Source organism: Lissotriton vulgaris, chromosome 1_1 (genome assembly GCF_964263255.1).
Source record: "Lissotriton vulgaris chromosome 1_1, aLisVul1.2, whole genome shotgun sequence".
Classification (NCBI taxonomy): domain Eukaryota; kingdom Metazoa; phylum Chordata; class Amphibia; order Caudata; family Salamandridae; genus Lissotriton; species Lissotriton vulgaris.
The window spans coordinates 508,219,393-508,246,909 of record NC_141685.1 but is presented as its reverse complement, the minus strand read 5'-3'; the positions used below and the strand labels follow the sequence as shown (position 1 = coordinate 508,246,909).

Here is a 27,517-nt window from a genome sequence, read left to right as displayed (position 1 = left end):
ATCTGCCCCGCCAGTGTTCTAGTGGGACGAGAGGTCAGCAGCATTCTAGCTGTGGCTTTGGCCCCGGGACCATCTTTTGGTTGGGCTCCCGCACTTATGTTTGGATGCTTCTTTTCACAGTTTAGACCTTTGTGTTTTGGTCAGTTTCATTCTGTGGACCACCTAAGACATCTTTCAAATTTCACAAAAGTACGGATAGCAGGACTAGTTCCCTTAATTAAAGACTTCCATTTGAGGATTATTGGTTGATATTTCATTGACTCTTATTCCTAGTTCATTACTTATTAAGTTAATGGTCTGTTTTAGCACCTGTGAAGTAGAAGTCTCCACACGCGGAATGATGGGCAGTCTTTACTGATACCAGACCCAGTTTATAACCACGACAGCTCCCTTTGAATCCTTCCATGGGCATCAGGTGCAGACTTCAATTGTATTATATCTGGAGTAGCGGGCCATGGTGCTAATACTAAGAAACACAGTTTCAGGTGAATGTATGCACAGCTGGGTGTTGGCATGGTTAGGTGGCATACACACAGTGGTGATGGAACTCTGGAATTGTTTGGTCTGGTGATGCACTGGATTAAGGGATACAATATTTTGAGTTGCTATTGCGTGTAAACGTTTTTATTGTCTGCTTTATGTGCTGAATGTTCGAGATATCTGCATGGACATTGAGGACAATTTTATTTAAATGTATTCCTGTTATTATTTTTGCAGTTTTAGAGAACCGCCGGGCTGTTGCCCTTCTCCCCTCTCTGCTGTTTTCATTCTTCATTGAAGCATCTTGCAGTGCCCTGAAGAAGGTGTTTGGTCGGCTGACCTCTTCACACCGAAACGCACGTCAGCACCTGCGCTTCGGTCATTCACACACCGAATCAAAGGTGAATCGACAAAGGGGACCTGCAGATGCAAAAGGAGCCCCAGCGCCCTCTGGTGGTGGGCACATGCGAGCAGCAGGCCCTGTCTATGATGCAAGCATTTCGTTGTGCCATGCCTCATTTGAGGTGTCATTTTACCTGCCTGTTCCTCCTTCTCTGGCGTTGCATAATGGCCTTTTTCTGGGCAGCGCTCATCTTGCGTGTCATCCAGCTGAAGTGCATGTCCAAAAAATGTAACTTTTTTCTGTGCCTTTAAAGCTTATATTATTTCTCATACTTTTAAAAACATATCCGTGTAACCTGTTGCTATTGGTGGCGTGCAGCAACTCAAGCGCCATGTGTGTTCTGTGGTACAAATCCGAAGACACCTGACATATAGATGTGGCTAAGCTGTGGCTTCAATAAACCTCACAATTATGAAAAAGCGATCAGGAGTCCGTGTATCATTGGAACGAGCGACCATATAAGTTAGAGCCAGTCACCGGTAAATAAGGAACTCGTAACTCCGAATACTGAGTGATTACTTCATGTCTGACCACTTCCTCACTCGGCCTTCGTTACACAACGACCAACCATGGCAGCACGTAATGCCCGCCCCGAACGTGAAGGAACCCAGGTGCCTCGTATCAGGCCGCATCCAGGCTGTGACGAGGAAGAGCTGTACCCGCTGCACTGATGGCCGCCGGTAAGTCATCCCTTAATAGATTCGAATGAACTGTCTGTATAACCTCGCCAGTTTACACTCTCTGCCTGAAATCAGACATTTTGTAGGTCTTGAGAACAAAAACTAGTATGCCTCCTGGAGCAATTCACAACTCCGATGGCGCTGGACAGAGCACAGCGAGTGACTGATACTCTGCTGAATTTCCCGACTCATGATTGAGGTAGTGTTGTATATTGACCGTCATTCTCTTGTACATGTCCATTCAAATGCCCATAGCACATTCGATTACAGCCAGCTAGATGGGCAAAGAAGTTAACAATGTGTCAAATGTTTCATTAACAGTTTATTTTCCCTTTTCTCATATTTCTGGTCTCGTGCTATGCTTTGATGTCAGTAAAACGCAAGTGAAATTCTTTGGCTGTCTTAAGAGCAATGTCATGCTGGATAAGTGATTTTGTGCCGATTTGTCTGCAAAGTGTGCGCTACTGTAGGTGATTATGAGAAAGTGTTTTAAAAAGAGCCCATCCAGCATTTTGTTTGTTTTAGTTACCGCGCAGCTCCTTCAAAGCATTCCACTCAGTGCTGAGCTTGCATAAAGATGACACTCAAAAAGAGAGGTTTGCTGTAGCTTTAAACTTCATGAAGAAAAGCTATGCTTTTCTTGGCGGTCTTTTTCAGCACTCCTCATGATTATTTTGCACTTACTAAAGTTTTATAAGTCAATGATCCATCTTTTTTATTTTAAAACGTAATTAAAAAAAACAATATTTCCCATAGGATGTTGTACAAGTGGATAAACTAGAATATAGTCATGCATCTTATTTTTTATATTTCTCATGCAATATTTTGGTTTCCTCTTGATCATTGTAGTGGCGGTCCATAGGGCGTGTGGCCGTCAGGGTGGTGCTGACTCTGGTTTTTGAGACTGGTGTAACTGATTGGTACTATGAACAATTAATAATTGTTCATAGATCCAGTCAGTTACACCAGTCAATTAATTGTCAATTATCTCTATTGAAGAAAAAGTCATCATGTCTCAGTTCCTTTGTGTAAATGGTACTGGCAGTATCAGCTGTTCATCAACCAATAGTCTGAACGGAAGCTTTGTAGGTCCTTCCTGTGGTCTGAAGTCACGGGGTGATCTCAGAGGCAAGGGTAGTTTTTTGCCACAAAGCAGTCCCCAGACTTGCTGAAGATCGTCCCCCTATGTTTTTCACTGTGAAGCTCTTCGGGCTGATGAGCAGGTATTGGCTGGCTAGTGGGGTGTTCGGAGTTGGAGCCTCTCAGTAACTGGATTTCAAGGTGGAAGTGACCAGCGTGTACCTTCTCAGATTGCCTCAGCTCACTGCTTTGTTCTGCGTTCTTTGCAAAGCAATACTCTTCAGGAGGCCATGGTTTACGGTGTGACAGTAGTCCATCCTTAAGAGAATCAGTGATCCTACTATTTCTACTCTTGCAAGATTTAACCCCTCCCCTGCTGGTGACGGAACCACTCCGTCATCAGCCGCGGTAGCACTGTGCTGATGACGGAGCGGTTCCGTCACGGCCCGCTCGGAACGCCTGCGTGGCGAGGATTCCGCTCCTGCGCTGAACGTTCTATTGAGCGGGCGGGGCTGTGACAGAACTGCTCCGTCATGAGCACAGCGCAACCGCGGCTGGTGACGGAGCGGTTCCGTCACCAGCATGCGCCCGCCGCTCTTCCCCCTGCCCCCTTAGCACTGCGGTGGAATAGCCGCCGCAGTGAAGGGGTTAAATGACAGGATTAATTTGCTTATCATGTACAGGTGATGGTTCATTCCCTTGACCAATCAGATATCAGTTTATGAAACATCATTAGCACCGCAATAAACACAGAAGCCTTTCAAATCACATTGTCGTAAAGATGCCCAAGGCTGGTATCCCAGCATTAGTTTCAGATACACCTTGCTCAAATCCTAGGTCTAGCTATAGATAGATATCAGTACATTCCCATTTCCTGTTCCCTTTGTGAAATGTGCTGTCATCCAATTCAAAGATGCTCCTCTTGTCATTTCTATCCTACCAAGACCATGCACACAGGCCGGGTGTGGTTTGACGCAGCATTATAGTCAATGTGTTTGTTTGGTGGTATTATTTATCAAACATGCAGTTCTTTTGTATATAGTACGCTTTTCTCATACTTATTCAGGAACCACATTTTTCTGTGGCTAATTTACTGATTACTATACATACGTGTTTCCTTGTGGCCTCTACAGCAAACTTTACGCTCTTGTTGACGGAGAATGTTCCAGTTCGTCATTTCCTGTGCTTTTGTTGAATGGCCCATTGAGGAGGCGTCTTCAGGGTCAGCCCTCCTCTGCGTGTGCAGGCAGGAGTCCGTGTAGAGTAGCTTCAAAGCCTGAGTCATCTTTGTTGGATGAGACCATCTGGGACTGGCCAAAGGGGGGCGTCAGTTGGATTTAGGCCCACTCAGTGAAGAGGGCAGCCCCGCTTTGGCTTACTAGAGTCCAAAGTCTCATCAGATACGAGAAGTGGATGGCCGTGCTTGGACAGTCAGGCAGCATTGCCTCAGCCGTGCATCCCATAGGACCTCCGTCCCATTTGCAACGAAATTGAAATCCTGAAATATACACAACACTCACCTAAAGCTGCTGTTTAATCTTATATTTGGAGGCAGGCTCCTTGGTGTTTCTGAAATGTTACAGCTCTGCCAATTTCCTAGACAATGTGTTTCTATAATAAACACTTCAGAGCCGCGTATTCGCTGCCTCCCTGTCTTGCCGGGAGATGATATGTTGTCATTTTTATCTGACTCAGCCTTGGATGCCCCGAGGCGCTCCAGAGGTTATAATGTATAATTCAGAGCGCCGTCTCCTTCTTCTCCAAGCTGATCTACAGTAGAAGAAATGGAGTCCTGGCACTCGGGGTGCTGAGCGCACTGTTCGCAGTGTTTGCAACAGGTGGTGGCAGGAGCGGCTCCTCAGTGGTTTGTGGTGAGGGCTGGTTATCTCTGCAATCCAGCGCTTGCACAATGTGCTTCGTGATGCTGTTAAGGCTGCAACTTACTTCACAAAAAGGCACCCCTGATAGTTCCCTTTCAGTGGAAGCTCTATCCCAGAAAAAGAAACAGTAAGAGGAGAAGATTTTCCCTATTACTCATTTTTTGATTCAGATGAGTTATCATAGATATTTCTACCACAATGTTTTCCTTTAGGAGAAAAAAACAAGTACACATCACAAAAGACGTATTAGGTGGTAGAATCTCACTTTTTGGCACATTTTACAGACGATATAGCGTTTCTCAAGTGGGAGTTTCCAGTGGCAGTTGTTATTTTGTACTCAGTTGGAGAACCTATTTACTTCATGTATTTGACCACAAGACTCAACACATTCTGTCCTACTTTAGTTTTTCACTCACTGGATTTGGAATAATGCCTGTAGCTTATTGTCAACGCATTTTTATTTGTTCAATTTTACACTCTGCTCTTTATCACACTGTTCTCTGGTCCAAACACAATTACAGAAATTACTTTATATAATAATTTCAGCCAAATCTACCTTAACCCTTTAAAGGTAATCTAATAGCGCGGTCCATCCTCCTTTCATTACCATTTTTGAGTTTTTTAAGCATTATTCCTATTTAAAAAAATAGAACCTATAAACTTGGGTAAATCCGTAATATCAACTAATAGGAATCTGCGACAGGCCGAGGCCTGCCTCGTCTTCTCTAGTAGTGTTAATAGATTAATAGAAACAGCTCCAAAAAATGCTGCAGTGGTCACTTTGATTCTCCTTTAAACTATCTCTACATTAACAACTGCACCGCCGAGGACTGAAGAAGCAGGTATACGTTAGAGCTCTGCCTTTCCTGTTGCTTATGCTTTACTGCCATTGAGTTCCTACTAGAGAAACTCCCAGTACCTCCTGGAATGCTGGGGAATATGTGGTCCTGCATCATGAACAGGGTTGCCACCATTGCAAGGGAAATATACCCACCATTTGTTGTTGATTTAGGAGTTTGCAAAGGCCTGGGCGTGATACAAAACAGGACCTTAAACAAAATCTTATGAATTCATTTTGTAACATTACATACCTTTTCTGGCTTTGTTTACTTTATTTATTTATTTTCAATGAATTAGCTAATTAATTAATCTAGTAGTCACAGATCATTAATGCAGCTCTAGAACGCATTTAAAAGTGTTTTCTTTTTATTTTTGCTGTTTGAGTATGCAGAGATAAAGGGCAAAAATATTGGTACAGGCCGGAACATCAACATACCGGCGGTGCCCTAAGAAAACCAGCTAGGTGGAAACCCTGATCAAGAATTATGAAAGAAGAAGCATTGATGATGCTAAACACAACTGAATGTGGAGAAATACTTCACCAGATTTGTAAAACACATAAACATTTTCCACATTGTGATGACGTTTGTGTTGGCATCAAAGGGATTGACTAAGTAGGTGTAAAACCTTGAAATCTCTTCAAGGTGATAGCCTAATGCTTCCTACTTCACTGTTATCATCAAGGTTCTGTTTTATGCCGGCCATAAACTCTTTGGTAAACTGACTGCTTCAGGTTGACTACCTGAACAGAAATTACCTTAGTTGTCACTCAGACCTAATCCACAGAGAATAAAAAGGAGCAATGTTGTTTGACCTTGCATGGGCTGTTCCCACTAAATCCCAGGAAAATATCAAAATAGAAAAACATGTGCTGACTGTGTGTGAAAATGCAATGAGGAACAAAACAAGCATGATATTTGGTAATGTGTGCAAATCAGATGCTGCCTACAACATTCATAGTTAGGCTAACAGTGGCAAAATGACAATGGGCTATGTAGGGAACACACAGCAAAAAGAGACTCCACATAGGATTATATGAAAACATAGTATATAATGTTTATACAACAGAGACCAAAACAACACGATTCAGAAATCCTGTGCATACGATGCAAATCCTGATATAGTACTCCTTATCCTGTCAATGCAAGAATGAAAACAACATACATTAGGAAACATTAGGACATATTGGGCTTGTAAAGGGAGAGGTATATAAACTTTACATAGCCATGTTGTCAATTAACCGTGAGCAAGGCAGAGAGGATGAAACGCATTGGTGGAGGCAGACTGGCTTTGCATATGAAATAAAACAACTAACTGAGATTCCTGAGTGTGGCGTAATTTGTTTTAAAAAAAGATAAGCCTAGGCCACTGGTTCGGCCCTATGCGAGCACCCGCTGCTGAGTGCTCTGATTTGGGACCACATGGTAGTTAGCATATAGAATTTTTAAAAAACGTAAGAATTCACTGAAAAAACCAAACGTTACAGGGTCAAATTTCACTCGCTCAAAACCAGTAAAATTCGGCAGCTATAGCTACCTGAGCTAACTATAACATATGCCCCCCACAGTGCACTGCTTATGACCTCACATAATGCATCACTCATGACATGATCAGTGACATCACTGACGACATTACTGATGACATCTCAAATGTGTAATGCCCTTTATCTCAAATCACTCTCCACTTCAAACACCACCAAAACACATTCACACTACAACCTCTTATTCATACCCTAGCCTGATTTCACAGCATATATTCAGTAAAGATCTTAAATTTATTTTATTGTTGTGTCTGAGATTTTCCAAACATACAATGGACATAAGTTTCGGTGGTATCAGCTATAAAAAAAACCCTTCATCAGGACCACAGGTTTTGCACCATATCAAATGGTGAAACAATATGGGGTAATCTAACTTTCTAATGTACTTTTGTCTAATGCTGTATAGATCGCCTCAACATTTCTTTTGCTCAGTAAGGCTACTGGGGCAATTGCATTTTTGTGCCCTTGGTTATATCAGTGCTGGATTAGTTCCCGTAGTGGACAACTTCTAACATGCACAGTTATATGTTTGTCATCAGTGCAATATGGTGGTTCTCTGTTAAAGGATACAGGTTAGGCCTCATCATGATTGTGCTTCAGGTTGTTAGAGAAGGGATCTCATGCCAGACACTGCTGGCTCCTGCTGCATGCAGAACCGGGTGGCATGTCATGTACTCAGGGCCGGTGAATGAAATGCTACTAGTGAGCCTGCAGCACCATTTTTGCCACCCACTTAGGTAGCATGTCCCAGGACTTCCATTGCAGCCTGAATGCAGTTTTAAACTGCAATGTCGAATTGGCATTTAAACTCACCTTTTATTGCATATTGCATATAGGTCACCCCTAAGGTAGATCTTAGGTAGCCCATAGGACAGGGTGTTGTCAAAAGGTTGGACATGTACTCTTACGATTTATGTGTCCTGGTAGTGAAAAACTTCTACATTCATTTTTCACTACTGTGAGGCCTATCTCCATAGGATAACATTTGGAATTCCTTATTACATTTAATAAGCTATAATTCTCAATTTTGAGCTGGTGGCTATGTCATGTTTGGTGTCTATGAAATTGTAATAATGAACCCTTTTCAATGGTAAAGTCAGATTTTTTACAACAATTTTGAAAATGCCACTTTTATAAAGTTGATATTTTCCTGTCTATACCCTTTTGTTCGTGTAGCCTGTTTTAGGTCATGTGACTGGGTGTAGGTGAGTTTGACTTTGTGAATTCTTCCTAGACAGTCACACAATAGAGGGATTAGGTGTGCCTGATTTGGGAATCTCTTTGCAGAATGGAGGAGGGGTAGCTGAGGTCAGCCCCACTTAAACCTGAATATCTGTGCTCTGCCTTCATGAATGGGCCTAAAGATCCTGCATTGTGACTTCAGCCAGATTGTAGCCAGGAAATTACATGCATTTCAAAGCTATGGTCTAGAAGCATCTCCCACCTTCCAGAACCAGGCCACCGGGGCAATAAAAGTACATCAGACACCAACTCTTCATTACACTTCTGGATCTGTGGATACTCTGGCACGAAAAAGGACTGCAATGCTACTAAAAGGACTGCTGCCCTGCTATGCTGGCCTGCTCCCTGCTGCCCTCTTGCCTATGGAAGTAGAACTGGACCTGCAACTTCACCTCGAACCCAGGACCTCAAAATGACTCATAGGGCTAGTTAGCCGATCTTCTGATCTGAGCCACAGGGACATAAAAGGCTCCCTCACCCAGCTCCTGGACTCAACTGCTGCAAGTTTCTGACCCCCTGAGTAGGGTCTCTCAGGTCCCGGACACTTGTTGTGAAATCAAGATTTTGAGTTCTGTGTGACTGCAAACTGGCCATTTAGCAATGGAACAACACCGCTCGCATCGAAATTCAGCGCATGCCGCCACCAGCCGATCTCTTCGCACAGCAAGCATTGTTCGACTGCGGAGGACCATCAACGAGAAGCACCGGCCGCCCATCTGTCCTACTCTTCGTATTATGCTTCGTACTGCCTGTGATGCTCTCCTTGCTCCCCGCAACCCTCTCCAACGCAAATTGCACTTTTGGCACAAAACTTGAGAAGGTAAAATTTCAGCTGAACTATTCTGGGATTGTATTCAACCTGTGCTCCATTGTGGTCAGCTTGAACTTTTGACTTTGACCTGGTCCAGCATGACCAGATAACCGCGGTTGGCTATTTATGCTTTATGGAGATATTTTACAATTTGTTCTCTGAAAATTCATAACTTCAGTTCTACTGATTGGATTTTTGTTGTTTGTTTTGGTCTTGTTTTATTTATTACATTGAGCTGTATTTTCCTAACCGAGTGTGGGATCTTTGTGTGTGGTCTCTTCACAATTTTACTGTTTGAAGTGTTGCACAAACACTTTACACATTGCCTCTAAGTTAAGTTTGACTGAACTGTACTAAGCTACCAAGAGGTTGAGCACACGTTAATTTGGGGTTTTCTTGGGCCTTACCCTGACTGGGATTGCGGTTGCTGCTTGACCAGGGCTCACACTCCAGTTAATAGTAACCCAATTTCTAACTATATTGAATACTAGAACATATGAGAACAATCACTAAAGAGTATCCCACCAAACCAGTAGCCAGGCACTTCAATGAAATACATAACAGTAATGGAGATTGACTGCAGTATTTAGGAATAGACAGTATTGTACCAAATCTTCAATATTTCTGTTCATGTTGTGGCAAGCCAATCAGATTGCTCTGTAACACATGAGCAGGAGCAGGTCCACAATCCCGAACTAGCCATCAGAACCAACAGTTCACTCTGCCAATCAGAATGTTCTATTTTCTTAATTTGCGGTACCGTGGGAGTACTGTGGGACCAACCATCCAAGTATCATGAACATTTGAACCTTAATTTCTCAAAAACAGCTGAACAGATTTACAACAAATCACAAAAAAACACACTTTCAAAGTAAAGATCTAGCTTTCTGCCAAAATTGGTGTAATTCTGTAGGATTATAGTAGAGTTTTTTAAAATCTCGATTATAGATAAAGAAGGACAAAACAGTAATGTCATTTGGCAACAATGCATCCAACCAATTTCTGACGCAAAGAATAAAATTATATCACAATAAATATAAAATGTCTGCAGATGTATTTAAACTCTGTGTAAATACTGATCATTCGAGCCTTTATTTATATAGGTTTCAAAACACTATTTTTAAATTGTTCACCTATTTTTAAGTCAAATGTATTGAAATTTCAACTTACGGCAACCTAAATTATTGTGCTCTTTTCAAGGCATCCGTACATTATGTGTATTAATTTGTTTTAAAAAAATAAGGCTCTTACCTGCATACTATTTATACAATTTTTAATTTGGCTTTGGCGCTCATGTCATTATTAGGAAAGGAGACAAGTACCCGTTTAAGGCTGAAGCATGTGTAGTTTGGGATTTTCTAGGAGGGACTTGTGCTGACAGCTCAGTTCAAATGTTCTGAAGCCAAGAACCTGCTGTAAGCCCGCAGCTTGCAGGCTCAGGCCAAACAAATGGGGTTTGAAATTAAAAGCAGCTGTTCATTAGCAGTGGTTAATCGATCACCGACTAGGTTAATGTGAATACAAGTGCATTGCAAAGTCGGTGTTATGCACCTTCTCGGGTGGTTATTCCCGCCACTGTAAGTGAATACAGATAACAGGAAAGTAATAAGGCACTGATGTTCAGGCGTAATATATTCCAGAAATCGGCTGTTTCTATTGAAGGGAAAGGCAGGACCAATAGATCTTGACACGAGCTAGAAATCGACCCCTAGGCAGACTCTGCTCTTGGTATGTTCGTTTCGTAGTGTTGTAAAGCATGTGTAAAGACATTTAAGTAAGGTGATGGCTCGGATGATGAGGCTGAGCACGGGGATTCATAGAGACCGGAAACACCTGGAATCAGTCTGTGATCAGAAGAGGCACACCAACGCCTGCAGGTAAAGGACAGCGTCTTAATGCAGAGGATGACAGATGAACACAGGAGCAGAGTCAGTGAGAGGCAAAAGGCTATTTCAACCAGAGAACCGTTTTCACTTCCTCCCACAAGTTTGACTGTTTATTTTGCTATGTGTATTTCTTTCTTGCACCATTGTTATCTCTCTTGGATCTCTTACTTCTTTCATGTTTCATTCTTTGTATTCGTTATCAATTTTGACGATACCATTGTGCCATCTCATTACATTTGGAAAAGGCTTAGTAAACTGGATTAGTTTACCCAGGATAGTTTTGCTGCTTTACCAAATGCAACCCAAATGACAAGTTTGTTTGAACTAAGATTACTTTATTGACAGGTAATACAGGAGAAAATCGATTGATCTTGTTTTGTGAATCACCATGCCTGCTGTGGGTGGGTTTGACTGCTGTATTGGTGTAACCTTTTTCCTGTGCCTGCACTTAGCAACTTTATGACCACGGACAGTAGCGGGCGGCACACAGCCCCCGCTGCCCCGGGGAACGGCACCCCTGTTTTTTTTTAAATTAAATAAACCTGTGGGTGGGGGGCTTGAGCACCCCCACCCCACATGCCCCAGGGACCGCCACCTCCCCGGGGCACTACGTTTTTATATTTGGGGGTCCGTTATGGACCCCCAAACCACATGGACCACCACCCCCCGGGGCTTTGAAAATGTTGGCAGGGTGGCCATTCAGCCCCCTACTGGAGCCATTGATGGCCCGGGGGACTGTCACCCCCCAGGGCTTTGAAAATGTTGAGAGGGTAGCCACGCGCCCCCCCCCCCCCCCTGGAGCCATTGATGGCCCTGGGGACCGTCACCCGCTAGGGCCAGCTTCTGCAGTGTCTCGGGGTGTCCACACCAGGGACACTGCTGTTTGCCCTGGGGGTCCTTGTGAGACCCCCTAAGCAGGCCTAGGGGGTCAGGGTGTTTCTATCCTGCCCTCTTTTTGCGTTTTGCACATTTTTTTCTCTGCTTTCTTCTGCCTCGATTCTACCAAGGCACAAGATGGCTGCCAACACTTTCTGATGTGGAGTGTTGACAGCCAATTAGCATACAGCTCGTGATCGGGAGGGTGTGCGGATCCTGCGCAGCCATAGATATATATATATGGCATTTACTGGAGGTAACTGGTGGGTTGGTTGGTCCCCAGGGACCCTCAAGATTGAAGAGAAATTAATTCCCCAACTTAAACCACGCCACAAGGTATGTTTGCACACATGTCACCCTAGGCCTGCCCCCTCCCTTCACCAATGTGCAAACGCGCCCCGTGGCACATTTTAAGTTGGGTGATTAACTTCCCTTGAATACTGAGGGTCCCTGGAGTGCAACTCGCCCACCTGCTACCTCCATTAACACCTTCGCTGCGGCGGCAATTCCGCCGCAGCGCTAGGGGGGGGCGAGCGGCGCTCGCATGCTCGTGACGGAGCCGCACCGTCACGAGCCGCGGTTGCGCTGTGCTCATGACGGAGCGGTTCCGTCATGGCCCCGCCCGCTCAATAGAATGCGCCGCGCAGGCGCGAAATCAGCGCCGCGCATGCGCGGCGGCAGGGCCATGACGGAACCGCTCTGTCATGAGCACAGCGCAACCGTGGCTCATGACGGAGCGGCTCCGTCATGAGCATACAAGGGGTTAAGCACCACAGAGCTGCGTTGCAGAGAGGTGTAAAAAGGGAATGGCCTCAGCACACCTCTCTGCAACACAGCCCCCTGGCGCATACTGGAGGTTCCTGGTGGGCTAGTTAGCCCCCAGGGACCCCCAGTATTCAAGGGGAATTCGTTCCCCATCTGCAAACGTGCCAGGTGGCGCGTTTGCAGAGTGCTGAAAGGAGGGGGCATGGCCTCCAGCGCGAAGCCTTTCTTTTTTTATAAAGAAGGGGGCTGTGTGGCCCCCTTCTTTTCCTAATATTCTTGGCCCTGGGGACCCCATATCCCAGGGCCTGCCCCCAATTTTTTTTCAAAATTTTGGGAAGGGGGGCCCCCCTCCCGAGCCATAATCTGCCCCGGGAACCCCATTTCCCAGGACATGGGCATTTTTTTTGATTCTTTTTGATTTTGGAGGGTCAGCCTTGCTTCTGAGCCGTTTAGGAGCAAGTAAAGCCATGAAGAAAAAAATGTGGCCTCCACATCATGGCTTGTGTACGATTAATATTATCTGGGTCTGTAGCTTTCGGACTTTGCCTTACACCGATATTCTAGTTTGTTATGGGTAGGGCAGCAGCCATGTAAACACGTGACGTCATTTCTCTTCTAGGACACAGCTCAGCCTCCACTTCAGTCTCCCTGTGACTGGTGCAGAGTAGCACACAGTGATATTTTTAAACATAGTTACAGTAGAGAGCTGGGGGCCTGACAGAGAGACAACTGTGCCAACCGTACATTGTAGGTAATGTTTCACTCGCTCGCTACTGCTGCTGCCAGTTAGAACTGGAACCACAGTGCACCGCGACATGGCCACGGAAGGAGACGAAAACTATTACGGCAAACATGGTAATTTATTAACTGATTTAAGAAGTGTTTTAGTGTCGGTAGTGAGACCCACATATGTTTGTGATTTTAGCAAAGTGCATTTATTTGCGAAACCAAATGTGATCTTCAGCGCCATGGCTTCTCCTGATTTTAACAAAGGGTATTAGGACTGTTGTGCGTACCATGAATTTTTTCTTTACATAATAGTTTGCTCATTTCAATTGTCAATTCTTTCAGTAGCATTTTGTGTTTGTTTTTGCCATGACTTCATGAATATTCGATAATTCTCTTTAAACAAATATTAGAACCAGAAGGTAGATTAATGTGAACTAGAACGCGTTTCGTGATGATTCTATGTTTTTTGGTGATTTATTTTCCGGTTGCATCACTAATGAACATTTTGTGAGGCAGATAATTCCTATAGCTATTTTGCACTTTAAAGCAGCCGTTCATCCACTGAGCAGTCCTTTAAGATACTTTGTTCATAAGAGCATACTTTATTTTAAAATAACGTGCTCTAAGAAAAGAGCGTTTTAAAGCCACCTTTAAGCTAACCGAGGCAATAAACAGTGTTCAAGCACATATGAAAACTACAAGGTGACAATGCAAACTAATTTCATTTAATTCAATATAGACTTTCATGCTGAAGAACTTCAGCAGTCTCCCTGAAGAATGTGCTTTACTTAAGTGTAAATGTGCAGACACATAAAAACAGAAGTGCTGACTGCCAAAAACACTGAAGTAGAAAGATCGATATTTGTACTAATCGCTGTTCAGAAACTAAAAACAGCATCATTCAGATGCAGAAGTCCTAACTTACATTTTATGTACGAACTATGGGTCCAAAACTGGTTTAAAAAAGATGGTAGCAAATTGCACAATTACATTTTTTCGATCTGTCTCTAATTTTGCAATGCGACCTATAAACTAAAGGAATATGCTATAATATATACCGAAAAGGAAAGGGACGCACAGCAACCTGCCTATTAAATATAAATGAGGTAGTTCGCTATTTACAATCCCCAATAATTGACTACAAACACAGGGATGGTGGACTGCATGGAACAGCAGACCAATTTGTGTTTGCACTTCCATTCACGAAACGAATCTTTAAACAGCTGTTTCCCCTTAAACCAACCACTGTTGCCTTAAAAAAAAATGTTTTACATTTTAGAATACATTTGAGGGTGTAGGCAGTGGTCCCTTGATACCCCTTACCCTTTGCAAACCAGTTGCCACCTCCTTTAAGGTGCAGTAACTGATCAATAGTTTGAGATGTCAATTTTGGTTGCTAACCATTGATATATGCCATTATGACTCAATAAGGAGGGGAGACTCCTTCCATGCTCCCTGCAATGGTGGTTTTGAATGGTTAGTCAATTTTTTTTTCGAGTCATAGAAGCTTTTCCTACCAACAAAATGGGTTAAGTACACTGCACATAACCATTAAGCTTGCATACCTGCAGGGTATGCATATGCAAAAATATTTAGTACATCAAGGCCTACACTTGCACAGGTAGAACATAATTGAGGGTGGGAGGAAGATATAAACCAGAGGGGCAATGGATAAAGATGTCAAGGCCCAAAAAATAAACCCATATGTCAAGGAAATTGGAGATTGAGTTACAGAAAATAGGGTGCTACTGATAAACCCTAGCATCAACCCCCTTACAGAACCACAATCATTTTTGTTGTATTTCTTTCCGAAGATCATAGTGATGAAAGCTGCATCTCTCGTGAGAAAGACCACCAAAGTGATTGAGAACTAGAGCGCATTATTGTACTCCTGGAACCCAATGGCGGATGAGTCTAGACATATGTACCAATATCACCCAAAAGGAAGACATTGAAACCATCAAAATATGTTAAGAGAAAACAATATAATCTGGTAATACTGCATGAACCTCTGGTAGATTTACCAGAAATTGTTCAAAGAAACTAAACAATCCTGTGCACATTTTGAAGATAGAAATGTCTCATAGTTGATACAACTAAAGATGGTATGTACAAGAAAAAGTCTTCTCTAATAAGAGAAGGAGTGACACATCTGAAAAGAGGCATCAACGGGAACACTTTTGAATCCATTCCCTTCCAGTACAAAAGGAGGAACAAATGAGAACCAGGATAATAGAGAGATAAGTTGAAGTTCTTCATGAGAGATGGAGCTGTTATTTAATAACGTATCTTGTAAGATGGTAGGATCCGGTAAGATTCTTTGAAGAAACAGAGAGGTGTATTTGTACCCTAGTTGCTAATGCACATTTGTAAATAATGGAGCATATTTTGTTTATGCTGTTTGATCTTGGCAATAATTTAGAGAAGAGACACACATGTCTTCAAGCCCACTCAAATAAGATATCACATTTATGTATACTGAAGATTAGACATTTTGAAGATGCATTAGCAGCCCACTAGAGAGTACATTGCAAATTTGGACAGCATGAGTTAGTGCCATATTGGTCTAAGGTAACTAGTATTTGCTTAGTTAGTTATCTTTTGTAAAATAATCTGACTGTGCTATATTGGTCTTCTTTCTAAGATACTATCACTAGGCTAAATGGAAACTGTTAGATTATAACATCACATTCAGTGTTAAGTGGGAGTATAGTACACATATAAGGGAAAGAGAGAGATAATCGCAGTGGCCCACTTTTCCAGTGTTAGCAGAACAGCCAGTGATGGCGATTTTGTGCCTTTGATTTGTTTGAAGAGGGAGTAAGGTGAATGATGGGTTTACTTAATTTCATATCTTGATAACTTTTTTCAAGGCAAAGGTGTAGTACTCTGTATCATTCTGGAATGAACTTGCATCAAAGATGGAGGCATTTTTAGATTAGGGAGGCTTTGTAGGACTGTTATTACCAGCACTGCTATTGAAGTAGGCAACATCTTAGATCATATCAGAAGGTGTTATTTGCAATGCTAGCCATAGATGTTAAGATATTAAATTAAGATCACAATATTTTTGGTTATGCTCTTGGCAAGTCAAGTCCAGAGATACTTTATTTCGGCCTCACAAGACCTTAAAAGCACAAATAAAACATTTAAAATTCAGTACAATTGATCATTAAAAAAAGTTCTTATATATACATAAAGATATGAAGAAATTGCTTTAAAAAAATCTATTAAATGAGCTTATAGGCGCCAAGTATCTCAAGTATACAGTACAAAATTCATGTATATTAAAATGAATGAGGAATACAGAGTCCCAAGTAGTAACGGGTGTATGAAGTGGGTAGTTTAGACTTGGACTTTCTTTAGAACTGCACAGCGAGCACACCACATTGAAAACAGGTAGCGGAAACTGAATAAACAATTTGCATGCCAGTGTCATATATGAGGATCCTATAAGCCTGTGTAGGCAGTAAGGGCTTTCAAGATTCCCAAAAAGCTGTCATAGCCAACACGCTCTTATTGCCTTGTAGGTGGGAAAGAAAAACAGCACATGCAAATCAGTCTCCGTACAGTTTTTACATGACGGGCAGTCTTTCATAGAACTCCCTCCCCATTTATAAGTAACAGCACATAAAGGAAGTACACCATACCTAAACTGCATATAGAGTTTCTTAGCAAGGGAAGGCTGTATATCATCTATGCTAGATTCTAAAGTGTATTGCAGTTTGATTTCTAAGAAGGGTGATGGGAGTGTGCCTGTCCTGGGGCCCCTCAACAATAAATTGAGGTGGTGGTCTTTAAAGTTTTTTATCAAGACTTTTCTTGGTGTGTCCAAGGAGCTCGCTTCCGGGCTAACCCATAGGTCACCTTTCCAATGGATAAAAAGGAATTCTTGATAAAGGTGAGCCAAGGTATTTTGCTAGCTCTCCTGAGGTTTACAAGCTCCCTTAATTCCTCCCTATAAAATGATTATTCTGGGGTGCTCCATAGGCGACGCCAGTAGAGAAGAGGTCTAAGCTCGACCTCCAAAGACATTAGGCTAACACCCAAATCCATTCATAGCTGGGTTAGAGGGGTACTACTGAGAAGTCCCATCAACTGTCTAAGAAAATAATTTTCAATTCTAGCAAGTTGTTCGGATGACCTGTGGCCCTATAAATCCGCACTATACAAGGTCGTCCCTCTGGCTTGCGCCTTGTATGTTTCCAACACTGGCCCCAGCTTCTTGTATACACACTTCCTCTGCTGTTTAGCAAGGCCCTCAAATGATTGCATCAGCTTTAGAGAGGCCTTCTTAATTTGGTCACCCTATTCCTCATTAAGTGATAATCCCAAATATTCACATTATGAGACTCTCTCTACAAATTCCCCTGCTAATTGTGGGTTAGGTTGATTAGAATGCCCTGCATTAAACACCATATATTTCGTTTTCTGGGTGTTAATTTCCAGGTCCCTATTCTTGCAAAATAGATGGAAGATATCTAAGAACCTTTAAATAACCCATTGGTGATTTTGAGGCAGGAGAGTGTCATCTGCGAACATCAAGGCAGATACCTTGTGGCCCGCTAACTTAGGAGCGTCTAGATCCCGTCCCGCTGCCAAAGCTCCTATATAGCCATTAATAAAAATGCAGAAGAGGGTAGGGGCCAGAACACACCTCTGCCTCACACCTCTCTCTATGGGTATATGGTCAGTAAGGTTTTCATTCTTCCCATATCTGATTTGGGCATAGTTGTTCACATGCAATCTTTTCATAATTGCATAATTGCATAAAGATGCGGGCGCCCCCAGATCAGATAGGATAGCCCAAAGTTTTTCCCTGGGAACTAAATCAAGGGCCGATTTTATGTTATGCTCTTGTAGAAGCCCATCAGTTGTAGCAAGAGCTGTTCAGTTTGCATAAAGCTTTTAACTGTGATCGAGTTCCCATACACTTACAAGAAAAAAACAGAATTTATTTGAAAGCAGTTGATGTTTGTTCATATCTGGAAATTAGTTTAGTTATGTTGTCACTTGAGAATATTCAGAGAGTCGAAAGAGGTATATCCCCCTTTAACTCATTAGAAATATTTTAAGTTAAGAAATGTCCATTGTTTGTATCTTGTAGGATTCATGAATAGTAGGAGGATATTGCTGGCTCTACTTAGAGTATTTTCCATTGAAATTAGAGTATGAGTGAGGGTAAGGAATAAGTAAGAAATTTCATAGGCTGTAAGGGACCCATTATGAGTTGCCAGAGCGGTATCCCCGGAAGAGATACTCTGTGCAACTGCCTCTTTCCCGGTGTGCCTGGGACACCGGGACAATTGAAAATACAGATTGTGGTTGCAGCATGTTAAATGTAGTGTAATAGTGCCTGATGCTTGTATAGCATGAATAGGTTAAGTCTTTCCATTGTTTGAATTGTCAAATAGCTAGTAATGGGCCACTGTAAGCTAATCCTGGAAGAGACAGCCATCTGAACCTTTTAAAGTGATGATTCATGAAGAAGTCCCTAAGGTATGGCTCAATTCGCTGGTTAACTGTCTACTCGTGTCCAACTGTTTGGAGGTGATAGCTGGTATACTTGAAATCAATGTCATCCAAAAATAAGCCATTATTTGGGTCCCCGGTCAGTAATGATAGCATCAGGAAGGCCATGAAGATGTAAGATGTGATCATTAAAAATGTGGGTTAATTCAACTGCTGTAAGTAAGTTCTTTAACAGAATGAAATGTCCTGGTTTCATGCAATAGTCTATGAGAACTAGGACAGTGATATATTTATGTGAGTGTATGGATTCTAATTCTAAATTATAACAAAATATTAGTGGCACAGACAGTGGTTGCAGTAACCCAGTGGTTATAGCATTAGAAGCTTTGGTTTGAGCACAAATCATACATTGCCTTACATACTTCTTGTCAGTATCCTTCTACCCACCACCATACTTGTTGACTGATTAGTTATTAGAACTTTAGTTGTCCTGGATTACCTGCTACTGTTGAGTTAGGACACCACTGTATATTTAGTGCTTGTAATTTCTTGTATGGTAAGGACAAAGTCCTCATCTGAATATAGCAAAATGTCTTTCTGTTGCAGCCTTTGAGGACCATTCAAGAATTTCTGGACTTTAGCAACCTCCTCCAAGAGGAGATCCCAGTCATTCATTGATAATTAATGTATTCATTGCTAATATTCTTGAAGGTGAAGACACTTTCTTTTCTTCTCCTGACTGTCTAGACAGGGCATCCACCTAATATGCTGATGTCCAGGATGATTTGTGATATCATAGTAGAACTGGGAAAAGAAGAGAGACCACAGGTCATGGCAAGCATTAGCACACTTCATTACTGTGAAATAGAGTATATTTTAATGAATGGTCCACATGGCGATCTTAGGGTTAGCTCCTTCTAAATAATGCCGCCACTGTGAAATGGAGTCCTTGATTGCCAATAGGTATTATACATTGTCGCTTTTTTCTGTATTACATTCTGAGAATAATAGGCTACATAAGGTAGAGTGTCTGCTTCTGAATTTCTCTGGGATAGCACAGACTCTGTCTCAATGAAGAAGCATCAGTTTCTACACTGAATATCAAGATGTTGGAGAATGGGGGCGGTAGTAACTCAGAAAAGGAGGTCTCTTGTTCCTCCCCCCAGTGAAATGTCTTTCCTTTCTTAGTTGGTGTACAACGGGTATAATGATAGCAGAGAAATCCTGGCTAAAGTGTTGATAAAAACAGCCAAAGCCTGCAAAGGTATATATGTGTTTGACACTAGTAAGACAAGGCCAGTCCAACATGGCTCGTACTTTAGATTTGTCTATTCCAAGACCCTTGTCAGATATTTCCTTCACTTAGCGTACAGGGAAGGTTTCTGTAAATGGATGAGGATCTTCTGGACATGATCCAAATGTTGCTTAATGTTCTCTGAATAGCTTAAAATATTGTCTAAGTACACCACCGTAATGTTATCCACCCTGTCTCTAAAAACGTAATTGACAAAATGTTCAAAAGCTGCTGGTGTATTATATAAAACAAATGCCATGGCAAGGTTTACATGTTGCCCATACCATTTACTGAATATGATTTTCCATACATCCCACTCTCTGATTTGGATGAGTTTGTAAGCGCCACTGAAGTTATGTTTTGAGAATATCTTGCCAGGCTTTACTTCATTCAGCAACACCGAATGAAAGCGAGAGGACAGAGATTCCAGATGGTGATAGTATTCAACTCATGGCATTCTCTACATGGTATAATACTCTCTGTTTGCCTAAGATAAAGACTAATTGGGGGAACTGAAGAGGGTACAAAACAACAAAGGTACAGAGCACAGGTGGATGAACTATGAAAAAGCGCTGTGTCAATGCAACTATGAATCGGTGTCAGGAAAGAAGACCTGTTTGTAGGATGGATAAATATGGTCTACCACTACTTACATGCAAGTGCATTTGTCAATGTGGAATCACCTTCATGCGGGTTAGCAGTCTAGCTTTCTCACTCACCATGGCCCTGTCCTCCGTAGTCTCAAATTGCTTTCATATCTGAATAGGGTGATTCGAATGTTAACACATAGTGCAACACACTTATAAATTGACCTATTCATGCTGAACTCAGACTGAAATCCTGAGAGTAAGGAGGATTGGGTAATAGCCATTCCTTTAGGCTAATGCATGGAGAATGGTTTGCCCTTTGCAGCGGCTAGTAACTCACCATGAGTTCCCTAAGAATCGGCTGATTCTTTGGTGATGATATGATAGCCACCACTTGGGTCTTTCGCTTACCTCCCAGTTTCCCTTAACAGAGAGTAGGCTGGGTGCCACTGATATAGGACTCTTTGGGGTGCAGAGGAAACCAACATTGATGCACTTAAAAGTTGACATAAGGTTGGCTTATTGTAGAGGCAGGATAACGCTTACAACAAACACATCCTCGCCCACGACCATATACAAACGAATGTGACTGCAGTTGTCAAAGTGCATCCTAAACAAATCAAGCATCTATATTTAGTTTTATCCCTCACTATTGTGAATGTATATTACAATATACTGAAAACAAACATTGTCTCGTCAAAATAACACTGGGATATTACTGATCATCATTGTATTGTGAGGGTAACTATGTTATATAAGTAAAAAATTGATATTCTTAACTCCACATCTATGTACTATGAAGATATATTTTTTGACAAGTTAACTCTATGTGAAGTTATGAATAGTAAATCTGTATTTTCCCATTAATAATTACTTTCAAGATATTGTGGCTTTCGATATTTTGGTCATGATATGTTGGCAGGATCCACATCCTTGTAGAAACCCACTCCTCTCCTCCTTTTTTCCATTTCTCAATGTGTTCTTGTTATCCTGGGCTGACTGGTTCTCTGACAGGCTATTAAACTCTCAGCATACTTGGGATGTGCTAAGTTGCAAAATTTTCTACTTCAAATTTCTTAAAGTTGTATTCAAACATTTGAAACTATTGCAAGGGTAGTGAAATTGTATAAAAGGTACAGAATACATAATCTTGCAACATTTGCCTTTGAATTCCTAACAAAGGAGCTCATTACGATGGCGGAGGGACCGCCACTGCCAGCTGTGCGGTGGCGGGCCCTCTGCCTTCTGGCAGAAATTTCCCCTGCCAGATTATGATGGTCATCCCACCATGAAAAGACAGGTGGATACGGATTCGGGGGCCTGTAGCGGGCCCCCCTTGTGTTGGGGGAGGTAGCTGTGCACTGGGGGATACCCATGGTACCCCCTGCATTTCCCTGCACTGCGTGTCAGGCACCATGTGGTGCCTGCCACGTAGTGCAGAGAAATGCACAGCATGGCATTTTGGGCATTGCGGACAGTGCTGCAGCCCGCAGCACCGTCCATAATGGTAAATGCCCCGAATGTGCATGCCAGTATGGTGGGCTCATCCTAATTGAAGTGGTGGAACCGCCGCATGTCTGGCTGGCGGTCCCAAACAACGCAACAATAGCGGGCGGACTCAGGTCCACCCTCGATCGTAATGAGCCCCGAAGAACCAGTTTTAACAGAGAAACCACCCATTAAAATGGTTTTGAATCTTTTATTTTTGCAAAGCCTTTTATGCTGCCAAAATGTTCGTCACTGGGGGAAATTCTGTGATGTAGTCAATCAATGCAGTCTTCACAATTTGCAAAGTTTGTCAAACTGACAACTTTTGCAGAAAAAAAATAAATGTCAAACACCCTACTCCTTGCCTCAAGATCAAGCCAGGTTTATCTGCCAGATTTCTTAGACTTTGTAAAACCCTCAAGCAACATAACTTCTAGCTATGACATTTTACATAGTTCCTCTAGAGATTGAAGTCCGCCCAGAGAAACCCTTCCCTAGGTGGTGTGTTTCTTTATTTTCGTTGTCCCCTACTTTGTTTAACAAATTTGCCCACCATTGTCACCTGGGGAGGTTGGATGTCAGAATATTAAACTTATAAATATCGTCTGTCATAAATGCTGTCATAAATATTGTCTCCTAAAGATAAATTACAAGAATATCATTCAATTGAGAGTATATATTTTTATTTTTGACTCCAAAGGGATTATATTTGTAAATAATATTTAGTAAATGATGTATGTGCAGTCATAAACCATATTTTCCTATCCGTGTACATGAGAGGGGCACTACTATTCACTATATGTATGGTGGGAACTTTTGCTAAAAGTGTTTCTGAAGACACAAAAGAAGCACTTTTGACATTTCGCCAGTGCAGCCTACCCCAACCTGCCATGACATGACTGGTATTTTTTGTCTTTCAATCACAAACCCTAAAATATTATCGAAAAAAAAATGCAAGGTCCTTGATACACTACGGTTTTTTCTTTCTACTGATGAGGTACATTGATGTTTTTCCTGCCTGGTTCTGCTGTCTGTGTATTTTGGGCTTGTGAAGGAAATAACAATCATTTTGGGCGTGACCTTGTCAGCTCCACTCTGAAGAGAGTCATTTTGGTGTGTGTGACAGCCACACTCACTGTCTTTCTGATGTCAGCGCCGAATGCGTCTTAAGCCTTCGTCCTGATGATAAACGTCTGAATATATTACATTACGTACACTATCCCTCCCTGTTTGTGCCCAACTAAATCACCAGCGCATCAGTCTATTTGTGAAGATGTCAAAGCTATGATTCTAGCTAAAAATAGAGGTGCTTAGATAGGGTGAACCCTGGGAGTCAGCGGGATGGTAACCAAAATGTTATTAGTTGTGATGGTAAGCGCTAAGCAACACGAGTGAGGGTGAGAGAAGCAGCCCACGCTAAAAGGCAGCCGATTGCATCCGAGCCCGGGCGTCAGTCTGTCCTTGTGGGTGCAGGTCACTTGCATTCTGCAGCACACATAGAAAATGGAATGCGCCTGAATGGATTTCATTTGTGCAGGAAGTGTGCATAAAATCAATCATCCCCGCAACGCAGGCACCCTTGCACCATGGCGCAAAAGTGCCTGCGTTGGCGCACGGCAGCCTATTGTGCACGGCCGCAGGTGAAAAGGACAGGAATGCGCTGTATCTTATAGATTCAGCGCATTCCCGCCCTTTCCTTTTGCCGTAGGGCAGTGCTGCGGCGTTGCCCTACGGCAAAGGCCCATCAATAAGGCCCATGGTGTATTTTGTTGAATCCAACCTACAGTATCGGTCATTCTCATATTACACAGCAGCCTGTCCTTCATAGGGAGGGAAAGCAGAAATCTTATGAGCTATCCTGAACAACTACACATTTGCCATGGATTTGCACACATAATGACCTTTTAACACACAGATCTATCCATTTTCTTTTTTAATAATACACCTAAGATGTTATCTAATAAATACATATTCACATTAGAGCATCCCAATCCATTGAAATAAGAGAATAGCAAGATTTAAAAAGTGACAGATGAAAAGCAACAGAACACATGACACGAAAAAAGAACTTTTATATAATGCAGAACACTCACAATATGCATTTAGATCAATTCCTTTGGAAAATTGCTTGCTACGTTATGGTATAATAAACCCGTTACTGCCTATAAAAGGTTTTAAGGCACTCTTGAAATCAAGACTCAATTTAATGACGCATGAGAGATAATACTATTTCAGAATAGTGCAATCCAGCATTGATACAGGGAAAGAAGGCGAATGCTCCAATATTTTATTTGCCTCATCAACGCCTTGAATGGTTATTACTAATAGATCATTGTCTCTTCGGCAGCATTTAGACTTCTGAATTTACTTTCATAATATGAGTGTAGAGTCAGACAAAGAGAACAAATGCCAAGGTTATTAGGACTACACTTTACACATTTTGGGCATTGCACTTTCTATATGAATGCACTTTATAAAGCCACTGGGAAGTATAATACATCAAAAAGATGCTTGGCACAATTTGAATCACATACTTATGTGCACATTTAGAGCACTATAGACTGATTCTCATCTGTCCTTTCATTTTTCTTTGACTTTATCTAAGCCATTCTAGGTTTCTCTTTGAAAAATATGCCTTTGATTTCGAGATTGTGCCATGAGACTGACATATAGGTGAGTCTCTCAGGCTGCGCCTTGACATCAGGGGCTTTGCAGACTATGTCTGCCAGAGGTAAGTGCATTCCTTTCCAGCAGCCAGAGCTAGAAGTAGGTGCCTTCCAGAAGGAGTCCTTTGAAACAAAAAAGACAAAAGGAAAAAAACCTCTAAAGATGACGGGCGAGGCTCAAGGCTGGACGAAGGTGACTTGACTCGTGAAGCGATGGGGCATCAAGGAGATAAAGAAAATGGTTCCAGGAGGTGTTCAAAGACGCCGTCCGGCATTGCTGATAGAACAAGTGGAGTAAAGCTGGCGCCTGAGGAAAGAAAGACAGAGGGAAGAGAAAACCTGTAGGACCCTCTGTGAAACACCACTCTTGCCTCAATATGTGCCTGACAATTGTCCTTAAACCATATATTTAACCTCAGTCTCCAGATCTTTTTAATTCACATTTAACACACCTAAATCTCTGAATCTGAAGCAGAGTGGGTTTAATAGGTTTTAGTGTAACCCTGAACCATTGACTTCATGACTTTCGCACTTTCTCTTATCTTAACGAACATCACTTTCTGAAATGTCTTGGCCACTAGGTCGCATTCTTCAATTGTCTATGCTGAAGGTGCTTTCTTTTCCATATTGTCCAGTTAAACATCTCTGAACTTGACTTGGTTGCAAGTAACAATCAAAAATAACAGAATTACTTGAAGGCCTTACCCGCAGAAATGTAATGTTTCCCATACTGCACCACAGGTCTGGAATCTCCAAACTCCTCTCAAAATATCTTGCTGTACTTCACGATTCATGGACTTTAATGGTCTCTTGCCACAGCGCCTGGAACGGGACCATGAACCTCCAACACTCTACCACCAGGGAACGACTGCCAAAAGGAGCAGAGTGTGGTCCCCATTTATACTAAAATGGCCACCGAGATCATGAACTCTCGCAAGATCTCACTTTATTTACATCTCTTGCAAGACCTTCCACTACTAAGGGTTTTTTAACATTCCCGCCACCGATTATGGCAAGTAAAGTGCAACCACCCACAGGGTCGCTAGAAAAGAGTTTTTTGGGTGGGTCTCATAAACACTGTTGTCTGCACTTTGCTATCAGTTTGCTGACCAATGGCTGCTTACAGAATCAAGGTGAAATGGGTGTTAGGTGCATGCCTGACACCCAAGCAAAGTTGTGGCTGGAGTCTGTAAAGGTTTAAAAAAGGTGACAGGTACATTTATACAACTGTAGTGCTTTAAAGACATACAGAAATGATAGTAGTGCCTCCTCAGCATAGCTAGGACTATCAAAACCATATTTTTCCGCATGAGCCATTTAGCAGCAATAATTGTCAGCAGTGGATCTAAGTTAATTCACCAAATGTTACTAGACTTGCTTATTAACACAGCAGTAGATCAACAACTCCTTATTTCAAACAGTGAGAGGAGTAAGAGCTGACATTTAAAGCCAGCATTTGCATGTCTCCCGGGGGTAATTTAATTCCCATAATTTCTTTAAATTGTCTCTGGGTGGGGGAGGAAAATTAATAATATGACTTCACTTTTAATTTGTCTCCTTTATAATCTAGAGCGTTACACCTTTTATCCTTTGTAAATGTGTCTCCATTTCTAAACGTGTATTGCCGTTTTTGCTTTTATTCAACTCAAAAAGGCTGCATGAAAAGTGCAAACATTAAAAGAGATGAAGTACAACTCTCTTTTGACCGCTTTAAATATGGATGGTTATTTCCTGAAATTAACTGATACAAATTGATGCAACGTCTTTTTATACACAAGCTGAATGGTGCTCATAAGTGCACTGATTAGTTTTTAAACACTCATTCAATATTGCCTTTTGTGCAGTTCAAATGATTCTAAGGTCTGGATGTTGGGAGCAGTCTCAATAAATCATTAGGTGTGGATACTATCCAAGCAATTATTTTTTGTTTTATCTTCCCCTTCAATTTATTCCCACCCATTTCTAATTTTGAAGAGTATTTAGGTTTCCGATGTCAGCATTTTGAGTGAAACATATTTACTAGTTAGTGTTGTGATGGGTGTTAGGGTATAATTGAGAGTGCAGCATAAGCCGCGCCTAAAAAGCCATTTTGTTGCTTTTTATATGTCTCGACTTGTCCAGCAAAGTTTTTGAGGGTTGTTGGTCTGCTTGTGTGGCAGCTGTTTCGTGAGTTTGGAGTTTAACGTGTGGATTTGCTTTTGGCCACATTTTGTTTAAGGGAGCCTTAAGTTAAATGCAACAGACCTTCGTAAGTTAGCTCTAACTAATGGGCGGAGGGGATGAATTCCAGACTTTGGGCTGCTCCCGGAGCCATTTTGATTGAGAGTGTTTGTCTTCTTGAAAGATGTAAAATGTAAATAAAATGTAAATCCAGTATTTGTAAAGCGCACAGCTACCTCCGCTAGGGGGCCGTTGGGAAGCAAGCAATTGCTCAGAGTCACACGGTGCTGGGCAGACCCCTGCCGCCGGGGATCAAACCGTGATCCCCAGCGTCCAGCGCCAGTCGCCCTGGCCACTGCGCCACACCTCTTCCTCTGGGGATTCCGGGAGAAGAGATGGCACACATGATCCAACCAAGATGATCAATGTGTAGGCTAGAAATCTCAGAGCTTTTGTTAACAGACGTATAGACCATGCAGGGCAGTTTACATATTATTCCCAACTTTAGGGGAAGCCAGATACAATATTAGGCAAGCTGCAGCATTGGGAGTAGCTTTTAAAAGGGTAAAGTACTGGAAAAACATGGTCAGAATATTATCTGACATAAATATTGTATCCTAAATATTGTTTGTAACCTG

At 42.1% G+C, this 27,517-nt stretch overlaps 1 protein-coding gene across 7 annotated transcripts in view; it reads left to right on the top strand.

The window, feature by feature from the left end:
- Window positions 1-27,517, top strand: part of SLC44A5 (solute carrier family 44 member 5) — a 776,473-nt gene that overhangs the window by 271,162 nt on the left and 477,794 nt on the right. For 2 of the 7 annotated variants that reach the window (XM_086953881.1, XM_086953878.1), the window contains exon 1: window positions 1,475-1,563. The exons of 1 other annotated variant lie outside the window; for it this stretch is intronic. In XM_086953881.1, the coding sequence (XP_086810007.1) occupies window positions 1,554-1,563 (10 nt within the window). In that variant the 5' untranslated portion in view covers window positions 1,475-1,553. Of the gene's footprint in view, window positions 1-1,474; window positions 1,564-13,081; window positions 13,339-27,517 lie in introns of those variants that run through there. 4 more of the 7 variants (XM_086953875.1, XM_086953874.1, XM_086953880.1 and 1 more) reach the window with 3 other exon arrangements.